Genomic DNA, 17,380 nt, shown 5'->3' with positions numbered 1-17,380 from the left:
AGGCTGTGTGCTCATGCAGCGAGGAAAGGTTATTGCCTATGCCTCGAGACAACTGAAAACACACGAAGTCAATTACACAGCTCACGATATAGAGTTGGGAGCAGTGGTCTTTGCGTTAAAGATCTGGAGACATTATCTCTACGGAACCAAGTGCACTGTCTTCACCGACCATAAGAGCCTACAACATATCTTCGATCAGAAAGAGTTGAACATGAGACAACGACGATGGGTAGAGCTACTCAGTGATTACGAGTGAGAAATACGCTACCATCCCAGCAAGGCCAATGTGGTAACGGACGCCCTTAGCCGAAAGGAGTATTCAGGTCGTAAAGTGAAGGCACTGACAATGACCATCCATTCCCAATTATCCGCGCAAATCAGAGAGGCTCAGCTGGAAGCCTTGAAACCAAAGAACATGTCGGATGAAGCCTTGAGAGGAATGGAAAAGAACTTAGAGGTCAAGGGAGACGGAGTTTACTATTTCATGAACCGGATCTGGACCCCAAAGTACGGCGGGTACAAGGAGGTTGTCATGAACGAAGCTCACAAGGCTAGATACTCCGTTCACCCAGGTTCAGATAAAATGTATCTGGATCTCAAACAACTCTATTGGTGGCCGAACATGAAAGCAGAAATCGCTACCTTCGTGGGCAAGTGCTTGACTTGCGCCAAGGTGAAGGTAGAATATCAAAAGCCTTCAGGTTTACTTCAGCAGCCAGAAATACCTGAGTGGAAGTGGGAAAGGATTACAATGGATTTTATCACTAAGTTACCCAGATCTCCGAGTGGGCACGACGCCATCTGGGTAATTGTCGATCGACTGACTAAATCTGCCCACTTCCTACCAATCAAAGAAAACTTCAAAATGGAGAAACTCACACGAATATACCTTCGAGAAATAGTTCGCCTTCATGGGGTACCTGTATCCATTATCTCCAATCGAGATAGCAGGTTTACCTCGAGGTTCTGGCAATCACTACAGAAGGCTCTTGGAACTAAGTTGGATATGAGCACAGCTTATCATCCACAGACAGATGGACAGAGTGAGAGAACAATTCAGACATTGGAAGATATGTTGAGAGCCTGCGTCATCGACTTCGGCATGTCGTGGGACACTCATCTACCCTTGGTCGAATTTTCTTACAACAACAACTACCATACCAGCATCAAGGCTGCGCCGTTTGAAGCCCTCTATGGCCGTAAGTGCAGATCCTCTCTGTGCTGGGCTGAGGTGGGTGACACGCAGCTAGTCAAGGGTCAAGTCCCCGACAGCACTCTCACGGGTCCTGAAATCATCCGAGAGACGATTGAAAAAATCATACAAATCCGAGAACGACTAAAAGCATCAAGAGATAGACAAAAGAGCTACGCCGATAAGAGACGAAAACCCTTGGAATTCCAGGTTGGTGACCGTGTCCTTTTGAAGGTCTCACCCTGAAAAGGCATGATATGCTTCGGAAAGCGTGGGAAGCTAAATCCAAACCATTCGAGATCCTCGCTAGGATCGGTCATGTAGCATACAAACTCTGGTTACCCCGAGAACTTAGCAACGTACATCCCGTCTTCCACGTGTCGAACCTAAAGAAGTGTCTGTCTGATGAGACACTTGTGATTCCCCTCGATGAGATCGAACTAGACGACAGTTTACACTTCGTAGAGGAACTAGTTGAAATCATGGACCGGGAAGTCAAACGAACGAAACAAAGCCATATCCCGATAGTGAAGGTTCGTTAGAATGCCAAGCGGGGACCTGAATTCACTTGGGAGCATGAGGATTCAATGAAACAGAAGTACCCTCATCTTTTTCCAAGTCCATGATTTGTATTTCTATTCTTGAATTCCGGGACGAAATTCCCTTTACTGGGGGGAGGATGTGACAAACCGAAACTTTTATCTTGTTCAACTATTCATATCAATCAATGTTAAACTTGGTTTGATTATCTTTTAGCACTGTATAAGGGTTCGTTTAAGTGTTCTAAGCTTGAGTACAACCAAGGTTGAGATTAGGGGTGAGTTATCAAAGTCGTAAAGTATCATTTCGGGCCATACACTCCTTTAGGAGGAGTGTACGGCCGTACACATGGGTGTACAGCCATACACCCCCTCATGGCCGCACACTCAAGGTGGTGGGTCACCCACCCCTATATATATGAGTAGACCTCACTTCTTTCATTCCTTTCTCCCATTGGCTGCACACTACTCCCTTTTCTCTCAAGCTTACTCAACCGTGAACCCTCAAAGGCTTAAAAAACGTGAGTATTCCATCCTTTAGCTTGCTATACTTGAAAGACCCCTTGATTTAAGCCTTGACTCTTCAAGTTTCATCATGTTCTTCATCCTTTGAAGGAGTACGGCCGCACACCTTTATAAGGTTGGCCGTACACACCGTAAAGGCCCTCCAAAGTGAGAGTTTGGCCCCTATCAGCTAGTTGGACATGCTAAACCTTTGACCCTAGCCTTTATTCACCTTAAAGTCGACAACTTTAGCATGGACATGAAGGGTGTACGGCCGCACACACCTCTTAGGGTCGTAAACCCACTTTGGTGATCACTTTAGGCCTCAAACTTGCATTATAGATAAGCTTGGGACCTATAACACTTCTTGAATGCTAGTTAGAACCTTGGAAACACCTCAAAAGCACACCTCTTCATGAGTGTACGGCCGTACACTTATGGGCCGCACACCCATGGTCGTACACACCCTTAAGGTGGCCGTACACCTCCCTCACTCAATCACATATGATTTTAACACTTAGTTCAAGTGTTTCCAAGACCTTAGGGTGGTTTCCTATCATGTCTAGTCGTGAAATACGCTAATTTGAATCATATATGTGTTATTACATGTTAAATAGGATCCAATTGTGTACGAGGCTTCACTTGACACTCAGCATCTCATATCAATCTTTCATACAAACCACTCGCTCGAGGTGAGTTCATACCCCTATGCTTTTCATGATTTTTAAACGTTTTCAGGGGGGAATACAAGCCAAACACAAATGATTTTGTGAAACTAATACGAGTTCTTGGTCATCCTTATATGAACAGACTCTAGTGGGAACTCGATTATCTCCTTGCGAGCTCTCGCCTCCATTGCCTCCTAATCCTACATTCCTAGGGGTTTCTAGACTCGCTATGGCATCAACTACATGTTGGGTAACCAGTGCGTCAATCGCGGCTGCGCTTATTGGCTCGGGATTCCTTTCAGGTGTTTATGGGTTACGTCTAGTGCGAGGCAAGATTCCAAATTTAAGGTACGAGTTACTTGTTATTTTATCTTTGCTAAGTTAGAAAGGTTAACTTATTTAAAGCAATCAAATCAAACAAATAACATGCAAACATTTAGATACTACAAACTTTTATAGATTTTCATAAACTTTTTACATCAATTTATCATAACCAAAAGAGTGTATACAAGTGTGGTTAGAGCAGGAATATGATCTATTCTACACAAAAGAAGTAGCAGATTCTTATATCGACTACGCTGCTATTCCCTCCCTCAAACCCAAAAATATCATAGTTCCTAGCTACCCAAGGCTAGAACTGTCTACCGTAACCTAAAGTAAACTACCAACCAAACCAATATCTGGGCTAACTGCTGCTGGATGCACCCGATCATTGCCTCCAGAGTGGCTACCCCTATTTCTGACACCAACAATCTTAACTCCGCCTCTCTCACGTGCTGATCGAGACTCTCAATCTCGATCTGCTGATGCTGCACTAGAGAATGGGTCTCCTCTAGGTGATCATAAGCATGCAAGATTCTTATCTCATCAAAATCTATCCTTTCCTCTAAACTTCTGACGGTGTCAGTCAACATCCTAACCTCCCTCCGCAATGAGTCGTGATCCTCCTCTAACTGATGTATGTGATCCTCGTGCCGTGCCACACATGGAACTAACACTGAAATCGCTCGATCTGTGGGATCCTCAGGGATAGGGTCGCGTCTCGGAGCCTGGGATGACTCTCCGATCTCATAGTGGCCAATGTTGTCCTCCTGGGTCCACTCGTGCACTTGGGGCGTCCATTGATGGGTAGGGCAAGGTTTGTTGGATGGATTTGGGGACGGTGGGGGTGAGGCTTCTCTTTTCAGGATGGAATAGGGATAGATTTTATGGGGGTGTAGATCACTCGACGTTCTAGGGCGTAAACAATAGAAGGATGGTCTGCAGCTGGAGACTCCGATGATGGCTCTGACTCAAGAGTGTCCTCCTCTTGAGTCTCAGGATGTTGATCACCGTGGGATGACGAGTCGGGATATGGTGAACTGTCACCTGGATCTCCTCCGGCCTGCTCGTCATGTAGATCCTCCTCCAGTGACTCCTCGTCCTCATAGGGCTCCTCATCCTCGATAAACTCCGTATCAGTGGGGGTAGGTGGCCTCAGAATCCATGGATCGTACTCTACCTCCTCCGTCACTGGGGAGTGTGGCACCACCCAATCTCCCTCTGGGGAAGGATGAGAAAACTAATCCCAAATATCCTCCATGGATGAGCTTCTGATGATCACGCCTTCTCCGACTGCCCTACATAAAACATCCAAAAGGGTTAGATGTTTATGAGAGATAAGAGTAAAATCGTAATATGTATAATTATAGAATTATAGGTATATAGTAGATAGTACCGGATCTATTGTGATTTTCTCCTAAGGGTGGTCGGGTAAGCATTTCATTGCCTATATGATCATCCTTCAACTATGAACGGAACTCTCCGAGTAAGTCGGACTCAATTTTAAGAACTCTATGACGTAAATCCTTAACTTCTCTCGGTGTATCACTTTATACGAATCTAGTCTTTGGGGGAGTCGATTAGTGCTATTGATCCAATCATCTTCTAGTCGTAGACTTCGTCCTAATTTCCTAACTGGGCGTACTAACTACCGATCCATAAATCCTTAAGCGTTTTAGATTGTCAACTACGACATCTAGGTTTGAGCGTGCGTCAGTCGGAACATAAAAAAACTTAGTTGCGCATTTTAGGTCTAGTTGTGGGTCGGCTGCAGTACTAACTAAACCTAAGATTTGTTTTTGACCTAAAATATTAAGTTGTGATTTGAATGGATAATCTTTTTGGATACGAGGGTGAATTTATAATAGTTTACACAATTCTTCATTTGATTAATGTTTGATTGGGGTATTTTATTTAGTCCTATATTTGTGTACTTTTAAAATAAAAGGATTGGCTAGTTAGGAAAAGTCGATGGGCAGGACCATTTCTACAAATAGATGTTCTGAAATCCAGCAACCCTATCGACACGTTTTTCCAATCTAGACACCTCACCAAGAGTATTTGATCCATACAATGATTATTAATAATACTTTTATTAGGTTTGAATAATTCATAGTTTTTATGCCCTAGGATATAGTCATATTTCCTAAGGAATTACTAGTTCGCTATAACCTGAGGCGCTAATACCAATCTGTCACACCCAACCCAGTTGTTGGCGGAAACACCGACTGCGATGTAGGGATAATTGGATCTCAGCAACAGGTACAATCAAACACAAATGTATATTTTAAATATTTATTTATTATTGATTTTGAAGGATTACATTATTTTAGGGACAGACATAAAATCCTAAAATAACTATACTAAACTTCATGTAGATTTCCTTCATACTCGGGGGACACTCTTCCACACTAATATTCCCGAGAATACATGTATTTTAAAAGTCAACATAATGTTGGTGAGTGCACGGGTTTTTATTTTGGATTTTTGAATTCCTTTTAAGAATACTTTTCTTTAGTGAAAATCTTTCTTAATTATTTATCTAGTCTTTTATCTTTTAAGATATCTTTTATTGATCTTAAATGACTATCTTTTCAGGATATCTAACAATCCTAACGTATTTTAATTAGGATTGTCATTTGTTAATCCTAACATACTATCTTTCAAGGATTTCTAACGATACTAACATATTTTTAATTAGGACTGTATTTTGTTAATCCTAACTTACTATCTTTCAAGGATTTCTAACGATCCTAACATATTTTTGTAGGATTGTCTTTTGTTAATCCTAATTTACTATCTTTCAAGGATTTCTAACGATCCTAATGTATTTTAATTAGGATTGTCTTTTGTTAATCCTAATTTACTATCATTTAAGGATTTCTAACGATCCTAACGTATTTTAATTACATACCAGGCGTCCTAAATGGTAATCTAAGCTCTAAGGCAATTTTTAATCTATTAACGTGAGCCCCTATAATCAATGCTACGACCGTAAATGTACCTCTAATCATGACGCTTCATTGGGCATCAAATAGTAAATTATATGGAAGATATCCTGTCGGGATTGTAGCTAGCAATCGCATGTGGGGTTGTCATGGCCCCGTATAGATCTATACATAACTTCCTAGCTCTCGCAGGATTAACGATTATATGTATTAGGGATATGCCGAATTTATTCAAGGTTTTTGGATGAATAACTACCTCACTAACGTATTAACCATAGCCTTTTATCTTTTATCTTTATCATAATTACCCATATATATATATATATATATATATATATATATATATATATATATATATATATATATATGCATCACACTATCTTTGTATATACCTCTTCCGGGTATATATCATCGAATGATCTCTCTCTCTCTCTCTCTCTCTATATATATATATATATATATATATATATATATATATATATATATATATATATATGATAATTATATTTATGATCTCATAATTATCTGAGATATATAAATTGTCATATATATACCCTAATTATGGTTATTTAAACAAGATATTTAGGCAGCGTAACAACTAAGTACAATGCATATCCAAAATCTTGTCTAGCATAACTCCTAGGTACTTAAAGTTTCCTAGGGATTTGGCCATTATAACATCTAGGTAGTACTTACTCCTAGATTATTGGGAATCATATCATTTAGACATAGATCATAGCTTATATCCAGGCATAATATCTACATTTATATTATCCTAAGGCATCTTGCTTATAATAAAATGACTTAATATTTATAAGATAAATATTTTTATAAAATCATATGTTAAGCATGTATTCCCCCCTGAAAAACACTTTAAAACAGTAATATAGGGGTCGTGAACTCACTCTAGGGTTTGAAACCGCTGATGTACGGTAGAGTCGAGCACGGAACTCTGGGGATGGCTCCACAAGGCAACACACGAACCAGAGAGAAAGAGAGGAGTGTTTTGAAGGTGTGCTGGAGTGAATGACACAACCCTCTATTTATAGTCGAGTTTTGGGGGTGCGCGTCGCACCTTTCCTGTACGCGACGTGCATTTGAACATTGTGGCTCCACAGGAAGTTGCCACGTGTTCCCTCCCTACTCAGCCACGTCTCTCGCAATCTGATCGAATCCGGTGTCAGGTGTGCGACGCGCGATGACGCGCACTTGACGCGCAAGTAAAATTTTTTCAAAAATCATTACTTCCTCGTGTGTGCTCCAATCTAGACCCTCTCTATATCTATGTGATGATCTCAACAGGTACTACAACTTTCCTTTGGGTTGTTTTGGCCGGTTTTGACTTTCATTTTCGAGCCCAACGAGGGTAAGAATTAATGATCTTATAAAAATCATAACTTACTAATATGGATCCCTTTTTCGACAAACTTTTTCCTAAAGTTTATATCTCGAGGAGTACTACGAAACTCCTTTTTGCACTTTTAGTCAAAACTCAACCAATCTCTAAGTACCATTTCGATGTAATTAATTCTAACTACGCGGTTGATTTCTATTCTTATAAAATCCATAACTCTCTCCACCGGAGTCTGAATTTTACGAATCTTATATCATTGAGATCTCGTTAACAAGTACTATCCAAGTATGTTAACCGAATTGGAAAACGTCACAACTTTTTGATCGCTAATTTTTAGTGTCTGATGGACGATTTTTAGCTAATAAATGTAACAACATATTTGATTCTTATGATATTAAAAATCGAATAGTACAATGCTTTCTATTACATTTATTTTCCTATTATTTCCTAATGACGACTAGTGACAGAATTTATCAGGGTTGTCTGAGTGGCTTGGATCTAAAGTTTGGACGTCTGGTTGGAAGCATTAAATGCTTAAGCGAAAAAGTGCTTAATGGCCACGTACACTGGGCGTACGCAAGCGTACACGTTCGAGTCCCCGATCAAGCACACTACGTAGTACGTTGGGCATACGTCTCGTACACGCAGCGTACCAGGCCTAGTCTTGGGCTTTGCGGTTTGGGCCATATTTGGACTATTAGGGTTGTGGACCTTGTTGGGCCACTAGCCTTTTTGAATTTGGGCCATTGTTAGGCTTTGTGCCTTCTTGGTTTTGGACCTATATTGGGCCTTGGTTAACCTTTAGAAAATTGGGCCAATATTAGGCTTTTAGTGCCATTGAGTTGGGCCTCGGATATTGGGCCAAATGAGGAAAGGGTAAAATGGTCTTTGACCCTAGGTGTTGGACCAATGAACTAGATTCCCAGTTATAATTTATGACCCAATTATTAATTAGGATTTTATTTGGTTGGTTAGTGCGGGGATTCTCCGGTTCAGCAGCCCGAGCATTTATTGACAAACGACAGACTGAGGTGAGCTTGCTCACTGTACTGTAGGACACTAGGGATTGTATGTGCTTGTAGTCTTTATGACTCCTGAGGTATATGTTGTATGCATGTATGCCTGTTTGCTATATGTATGCAGGGTGAAATAAACCCAGGGGTGAAATAGACCCGGTACAACCTTGTGCTGACATATGAATTGAAATAGACTCGTGGGTGAAATAGACCCGACACAACCTTGAGTTGACATATATGTATGGTATGCGGTATTTTGGGGAACTCACTAAGCTTCGTGCTTATAGTTTTCAGTTTATGCTTCAGGTACTTCCGGATCGAAGGGAAGAGCTCGGAATGATCGCATCGCACACACCATAACTTTTTCACTTATTTGACTCTGATGTGTTTTGGATGATTATGAATACATTATAATTTCCATTTGGTTTTACTAAACACGTTTGGTTGATGTTTTAGTTAATATGAAAACAAAAAATTTTGGTTTTGAATTTTGAAACCTTACACTGCATACTTGACTATTTGTACAAGTTCAGTGATGATATAAAATACAGTGGAAAACACATTCTTCAAAAGTGTAGAAAGTTAAATTCTGACATAACTAAAACTTATAGCAAAGTTGCTATATAAAGCGGCAACAATATTATATGGTGAAAATTGCTACTTGTTAATGCGAAACTTGTATATTATGAAACCGAAATGCTATATGGTGAAAAATGCTAGTAGGTTAAATCAACAATGCTATATGGTGAAAACTACTACTTTGTTGAGGCAAAATTAATGTATGATGAAAATGGTTACTTGCTTAAAGCAAAACTAATGTATGGTGTAAATTGATACTTAGATAAGTCAATAAATGTTAGAAACGTTGCAAAATTTGGAAAACATTATAACTTCTCTCTAGCAGCAAATAATTTCCAAAATGCGTATTTTTCGTCATCCTTCGGCTGGAAGGAGTGGTGCTACAGAAACAATAGTCCATTCACTGTCACATAGACGCCATGTCATTTTTTACCACAAAAGAGTGTTTCCTTGCCACACACAAGGATTTGTGCTACACTTTATTTTTTATCAATTTAATTTGAATAAAAAGTTTAATTTTAATAAAAAACATAAACTTCATTACTTAAAAATTAAAAATCATTACATTGCATTACTTAAAAAAAAACATAACATGACATTAAAAGAAATCCTAAAAACTTAGAAAAAAAAAACTAGAAATCTTAAACCTATAAACTTGAAAAAAAAACACATCAAATGATTACAAAGAAAAAAAACTAGAAATCTCAAAACCCACTTAACATAACGTTTTTTGAGATCGACTTTTTAATGTGCGTTTTTGGTTTGAATTGTTGGAAGAATACATTTTGAAAGTTTTTGAGAAAAAAACAGTAAAAGATAAAGAAATATGAGTGAGGTTTGGTAAAAAAAAGATAGGTATTATATATAGGTAAAATAGAAAAAAAAATTAAATTTTGAAAAAATGTCTGTTCAAACGGTCAAAGAATCTCCAACCAATCAAAAATCATGGCTATATTCTACTGATGTGCGGTTAAACCGCACCCAAAACCGCACAGGGGGCGGTGTTCCCCTGCCATGGTGGCAAAGGATGAGGCCAAACCGCACCCATAGGCGGATCTACTATGTATCCCGGGGTAACCCAGGATACCCCTCAAAAAAAATTTAGTAGTGTAATTTTTTCCAGAATTTTTTTTTCTTATTGTGTATTACGCGATTTTTTTTGTCGGGATACCCCTTTACTTATTGGGGATACCCCTTTATTTTGATCTTGGATCCGCCACTGCCCGCACCCCTCTCCCCAAGCCTTATCTATTTTCTAGATTTCATGAATATAAATAAAGCTTATAGCCCATTTTTTTTAAAATTAAATACGTATTTCATAGCATCTCACAATATAATTCCAGTTGCTTTCTTCCTTGTGCCTGAAAAAAAAGGTGACTGTTATCATTTTATCCTTCGAAAATACCTGTCGGCCCAGACATAAGATGCAAATATTTTTCAAGGAAACCAAGTAACACTGATCATTGTGCAAGCATTTTCGGTTTTGATCTGCATCTCATCCTCTTCTATAATTTGCCCAATGTACAGATGTTGTAACTTTACTTATATTATAATGTATATTTGAAAGTGACATAATTTTTCGTATGTTCCATTATGATAATCAGGTTATTCGTTTGTTATTGGTAATTTATTATTAGTTGGTACGTTGGGAGCGACAAGAACATTAATATGTTTCTGGTTGACAAGAAGAGAACGAGCATTAATGAGTTTTCACATAGTGGACATGAATGAATGCTACCATGCATTGATGCAAGTATCAAAGACACGGTTCTTTAATTTGATCCTTTCTCACGATTATTATTTTTTTTTAATTATTTTTTGCAAGTGGGAGTCGTGTGTTTGACCGTACTAATTACTCAGTAAGCGGATGAGCCGCCCTTTCCCATCTCTACCAGGCACTCACTGCTACCCCGATGATCCTTTAGTAAATGCTTTAGTAAAATATAAATAGAAATAGATAACCTTATCTCCCTGACACCATATTCCTACAACTTGACCTTTTAAAAAACAATAAAAAAACTCCTCCCCGTACTCTTTAGCTTTTCTATCATGGGCCCATTCGACCCCCCAAACCACAAATAACAACTTGCCACGTGCCATATTCATTGTATACTTCACGATTTCTTTCACTTTCATTCGTAACAACCCGACTTCTTCTTTTTGTTTCTAACTTGCTACTATATATTCGAAGATGTTTTTAATCGATATATATATATATATATATATATATATATATATATATATATATATATATATATATATATATATAGGGTTAGGGTTATAGGGTTAGGTTTATGTGAGACGGCTTAATTTTGTGAGACCGTAAGACGCACTTTTTTATTTTTTTTATTTTTTTTAGTTAATTCAAATTTCGAAAATAATATTTAAAAAAAGAATTTTTGGATTTTTCCATTTATTTTGCATTTTAAAATTATTTTTTAGAATATGTACAGTGTAATATTCTATTAGAATATTTCACGTATTTTTCAAAAAAAATGGGATTTTTTTTTTATTTTTTTTATTTTTTTTAGTTAATTCAAGTTCCGAAAATAATATTTAAAAAAAGAATTTTTAGATTTTTCCATTTATTTTGCATTTTAAAATTATTTTTTAGAATATGTCAGTGTAATATTCTATTAGAATATTTCACGTATTTTTCAAAAAAAAACGGGATTTTTTTATTTTTATTTTTATTTTTTTTAGTTAATTCAAGTTCCGAAAATAATATTTAAAAAAAGAATTTTTGGATTTTTTCATTTATTTTGCATTTTAAAATTATTTTTAGATTTGGTCTCACGGTCTCACAAAATTAGAATGGTCTGAAATGAACCTGAACCTATATATATATATATATATATATATATATATATATATATATATATATATATATATATATATATATATATATATATATATATATATATATATATATATATATATAGGTTCTATGGAAAACAAAAAACCCTAAAAATCATTAAAATGCATAAAAAAAAACTTAGAGATCACAAAACTTTTTTTTGAATTTTTTTATCAAAAAATTGCAACTTTTAGGTCAAAATCGCTGAAAAAAATTTTTGAAACATTTTTTTTTACAAAAAAAAAATTGATTTTTTTTTTTCAGTAAAATCGTAAAAAATGCTGCGATTTTTTGATAAAATTTTTTTGTGATGTCTTGATATTTTTTTTATGCATTTTTATAATTTTTAGGGTTTTTTTTGTTTTCCAAATAACCTTTCCTCTATATATATATATATAAATATATATATATATATATATATATATATATATATATATATATATTACCACACAACTTGCACCAAAAGCAATTATTAATTTTGTACTTTTGTTTAGGGACACGGATATGATTTAGTTAAAGAATGATATATATGCCCATACCCAAACCTCAATCATTCAGTTGTTATATATACACAACGCCTTACCCCTCTAATTTCACAACCACCACTGGGACTGCAGGGAGAAAATTAAAAATGCATATGCCCGCCAACACCCTGCTACCTCAGTACTTGTTTCCTATTCTCTTCCTCCTGGTTGTCTCTTGGCCGGCCGGACATGCCGACCATCACCATCACCGTCACCGTCACCCATTTGCATGCGACCCCAGTAACGCCGCCGTGAAGGACTTGCCGTTTTGCAAGGTTAAATTGCCTATCGCAGAGAGAGTGAGGGACTTGCTCAGCCGGCTGACATTGAAAGAGAAGGTCGGGCTGTTGGTGGACAATGCGACGGCAGTGCCCCGCCTGGGGATGCTGGGGTATGAATGGTGGTCGGAGGCTCTTCATGGGGTCTCTAATGTGGGTCCTGGAACCAGATTCGGTGGTGACTTCCCTGGCGCCACCGCATTCCCTCAGGTCATCACCACCGCTGCTTCCTTCAATGCGTCTTTATGGGAAGAAATCGGTAGGGTGAGTTCTCTAGAGTCTAGATCATCATATCTTTATTACAATTTACAAATGAAATAATTAATAATGAAACTAAACCAAAATAATCATTTCAAAATGGTAGTGGTGATTGGTGATCAAAGTCTCTGACAAGCTAGTTATATTTCCAAAGCAATGCACCAAGGGTAGGGTATTTACGTAATTTTACCTATAACTTGTATATATTCCCTTTCTTTTTTCAGCCTTTATGGAAAAGACTTTTAAAAAGCAATATGCGTAGCTTATTTTGTGAAAAAAAAAAAAAATACTACCACTTATAACAAAAATAGAAATATAACGGTACGTCTCAGGCTCACCACATGCTAGAAGATTCTAAGACTTTCCATTTACGAAAATGAACTGTCCTGAATTAAGTTTGTTATTATTTTTTTTCCTGTGTTGAAATACATAAGTTTGTAGTTCAATTAGTTAATCAATAGATGCATTGCCAACAGCACCATTAATCTTGATTTTGTCATCATATTCATATATTATATATATGGGGTGGGGTTTAGGTGGTGTCTGATGAAGCCAGAGCAATGTACAATGGAGGCATGGCAGGATTAACATACTGGAGCCCAAACGTGAACATATTTAGAGACCCAAGATGGGGACGAGGCCAAGAGACTCCCGGTGAAGACCCAATAGTCGCCGGTGAATACGCCGCCAGATATGTCAGAGGACTGCAGGGTAACCTCCCCGGTGACCGCCTCAAGGTGGCTGCATGTTGCAAGCACTACACTGCCTACGATCTTGATAACTGGAGTGGGGTCGATCGCTTCCATTTTAATGCCAAGGTAAACACGTCGTTACATTGAATAATTTTATTATAATCGGTATGAGTATGAATGTATGATCGAGAGACCCGAATCGTGATTGATATTCTTATTTTGGAAATAGGTACACTGACAGTGACAGTCACTATATATTGAACCAATAATTAATGAATGCCTCGGTGGGTGTGATGATATATATATATATATATATATATATATATATATATATATATATATATATATATATATATATATATATATATATATATATATATATATATATATATGAATTAATGAATGTGAATGTGAATGTGAATGGAGCAGGTAAGCAAGCAGGAAATGAAAGATACATTTGAAGTACCATTCAGAGAATGTGTGATGCAAGGGAAGGTGGCAAGTGTTATGTGCTCTTACAATCAAGTCAACGGGATTCCAACCTGTGCTGACCCTAGACTTCTTCGTGACACCATTCGTGGGGCTTGGGGACTCAATGGGTACATAGTCTCAGATTGCGACTCTGTTGGAGTATTGTTTGATAATCAACACTACACTGCCACCCCTGAAGAAGCTGCTGCAGATGCAATCAAAGCAGGTATCATCAAAATATATATTTCAGTTTACATAATTAATGAGTAAAAATAAGCTTATACTAATATACACTATTTTTTTTTTCTTCTTGTGTACTCTTTTAATTAATTAGGTTTGGATTTGGACTGTGGGCCATTCCTAGGAATCCACACACAGGGTGCAATGGATCGAGGTCTGTTGAAGGAGATTGATGTGGACAGTGCATTAGTGAACACCCTTACAGTTCAAATGAGACTAGGGATGTTTGACGGATCAGGCGATGATGTGTTTGGTAAGCTTGGGCCAAGGGATGTGTGCACCCGAAGCAATCAGGAGCTTGCCCTGGAAGCAGCAAGACAAGGGATTGTTCTTCTCAAGAACCATGGTAATTCACTGCCTTTATCCCCAAGACGCCACCGTAGTGTTGCTGTTATTGGGCCTAATTCAGATGTAACCGTTACAATGATTGGAAACTATGCTGGTATTGCATGTGGATACACAACTCCTCTCCAAGGAATAGGGAGATACACACGAACCATTCACCACAGGGGTTGCTCCAACGTGAATTGCAAGAATGCTCATTTGTTTGGTGATGCCATCACTGCAGCTCGCCAGGCAGATGCAACTGTTCTGGTCATGGGTTTGGACCAGTCGATAGAGGCAGAGTTCAAAGACAGAGATGGATTGCTTTTACCAGGTTATCAACAAGAACTTGTAACCAAAGTTGCTGCAGCATCAAAGGGACCCACCATATTGGTGCTCATGTCTGGAGGGCCTGTTGATGTGTCTTTTGCTGAGCATGACCCTAAAGTCACTTCCATTCTTTGGGTTGGGTACCCTGGCCAAGCTGGAGGCACTGCCATTGCTGATGTGTTGTTTGGAACACATAATCCAGGAGGAAAGCTACCAATGACTTGGTATAAACAAGATTACCTCTCCAAGGTGCCAATGACAACAATGGACATGAGATCAAACGAAGCAACGGGTTACCCAGGTCGGACTTATCGTTTCTACAAAGGCCCCCTTCTTGTGTATCCTTTTGGTCATGGCTTTAGCTACTCTAATTTCATTCACACGCTCGCTACTGCTCCTGCAATTTTCACGGTTCCAGTTGACGGTCGCCATAAGAATACAACTACTACTAACAATGCAATAAGGGTGACGCATGCCAAGTGTGGTGGGCTTTCTCTTGGTCTACAAGTGGATGTTAAGAATACAGGGTCTAAAGATGGGTCACATACGCTGCTTGTGTACTCGACCCCACCGGTTGGTCACTGGGGTCCACACAAACAGCTGGTGGCATTTGCGAAGGTGCATGTGCCAGCTAGGACACAGCTCAGGGTGCCTATAAACATTCATGTCTGCAAGTTCTTGAGTGTTGTTGACAGGTCTGGTGTTAGGAGAATTCCTATGGGTCAACATAGTCTTCACATTGGCGATATCAAACATCTTCTCTCCATTCAATCGACTCCGCTAGGGGTGATCAAGTCCTAAATTTTTGCTGGATTTTGGCATTCATAAGCACAAATATAAAATTTTCACAAGTATACCTCAAAGATCAGACGGGAGGATGGATTAATCTTCTCCACTATATATAACTTCAATTGCTAAAGATTGGCAATAACAAAGGTCGCTCGGCTCATTCAATTACAGAATTAGGCAAAATATTAAAACTTAAGTAGAAGATTCTTTTCATTTTGATTAGTATTTTTAGGTTAAAATATGAACAACTTGAATTGGGTCAAAGCTGCGAGGCTTGGTTTTTCTTTTTGCTACAATTTTTTGGTAATTTGGTATTTTAGGTCATAAGAGATTTTCCTAATTGGTATTGCTAACATATGCATCCCCCATTTATAATCATAACTTTCATAGTGCATCCAACATCCAAGTTCAACAGAGGAAAACTCTGAGAGTACTCGAAGTCTAATAAAAAAACAACTATGATCTATTCACAATGGGCAACACCCTTATTTATACACAAAAGTCTATTACAACATGACAATTATATCACATATGATATGACTAGACACTGTTGGTAGTCTATATAATAATTACATACACTTGTTACAAAAAACTTTCTATTATTACAAACCACAAAACAAAACTTCATGATTACAACTAATAATATATATTGTAAAACATCATTCTTACAACTAATAATATATATTGTAAAACATCATTCTTACGACTGCATGTTTGTTGTTATTCATCCATCACTTCCATGAAAGGTGTTTTCTAAAGAATAACAACAAACAAGGAGGCATAAGAAATGATGTTTTACAATATATATTATTACTTGTAATCATGGAGTTATTCATCCATCACTTCCATGAAAGGTGTTTCCTAAAGAATAACAACAAATAAGGACTCATAAGCAATGATGTTTTACAATATATATTATTAGTTATAATCATGTAGTTTTGTAGTTTGTAATAACAGAAAGTCTTATGTAACAAGTGTGTAATTATTATGTAGACTAGCAACAGTGTCTAGTCATATCATATGTGATATAATTGTCATGTTGTAATAGACTCAAGATCACAAGTCAGAATAAACTATGCCAGCAAAACATTCATTATCTATTCTCTAACCGATAATGAAATTACTTCAGACGCATTGAAAGCATTACCCCCCCCCCCCCACCAAAAAAAAAACAAAACAAAAAAAAACAAAAAAAAAACTAAATGTCCGGTCATTTTGTTGGTGAATACATGGATGGTTTGAATCAATTTCTTCTAATCCATGGATTCGAATGAGATATAATTAAAATAGGTTATTTTAACAGGATATTTAGGCAACGTAACAACTAAGTTGTAACATCCCGAGACCAGGTATTTCTCAATAGCCCTTACTTTATTGTAGTTGTCAAGTTTGGCCCTTAATTGAGAAAAGGTGGTAGCTGAGTACGCATGGCGTACGCTCAGCATACTCATGTGCGTGATTTGGACGCGAAAGCTACCTAGTACGCTGGGCGTACT

General features: G+C 37.7%; 1 protein-coding gene across 2 annotated transcripts; it reads left to right on the top strand.

The window, feature by feature from the left end:
* The first annotated feature begins 12,537 nt into the window (after nt 1-12,537).
* On the top strand, nt 12,538-16,224 carry BXL2 (beta-xylosidase 2). 2 transcript variants are annotated; one of them, XM_079070744.1, is made up of 4 exons: nt 12,538-13,044; nt 13,575-13,856; nt 14,160-14,427; nt 14,536-16,224. In XM_079070744.1, exons 1-4 carry the CDS (start codon nt 12,610-12,612, stop codon nt 15,894-15,896), a joined length of 2,346 nt encoding a protein of 781 aa, XP_078926870.1. In that variant the 5' UTR covers nt 12,538-12,609; the 3' UTR covers nt 15,897-16,224. The 2 variants fall into 2 exon arrangements, with proteins under 2 accessions (XP_078926870.1, XP_078926871.1); XM_079070745.1 differs by having other exon boundaries at nt 12,725-13,039.
* The last annotated feature ends 1,156 nt before the right edge of the window (nt 16,225-17,380 follow it).

The sequence above is a fragment of the Lactuca virosa genome, chromosome 9 (genome assembly GCF_052849685.1).
Source record: "Lactuca virosa cultivar CGN04683 chromosome 9, Lactuca_virosa_CGN04683_v6, whole genome shotgun sequence".
NCBI lineage: Eukaryota > Viridiplantae > Streptophyta > Magnoliopsida > Asterales > Asteraceae > Lactuca > Lactuca virosa.
The sequence above is the reverse complement of the archived record's forward strand: the minus strand, read 5'-3'. Positions and strand labels throughout refer to the sequence as shown.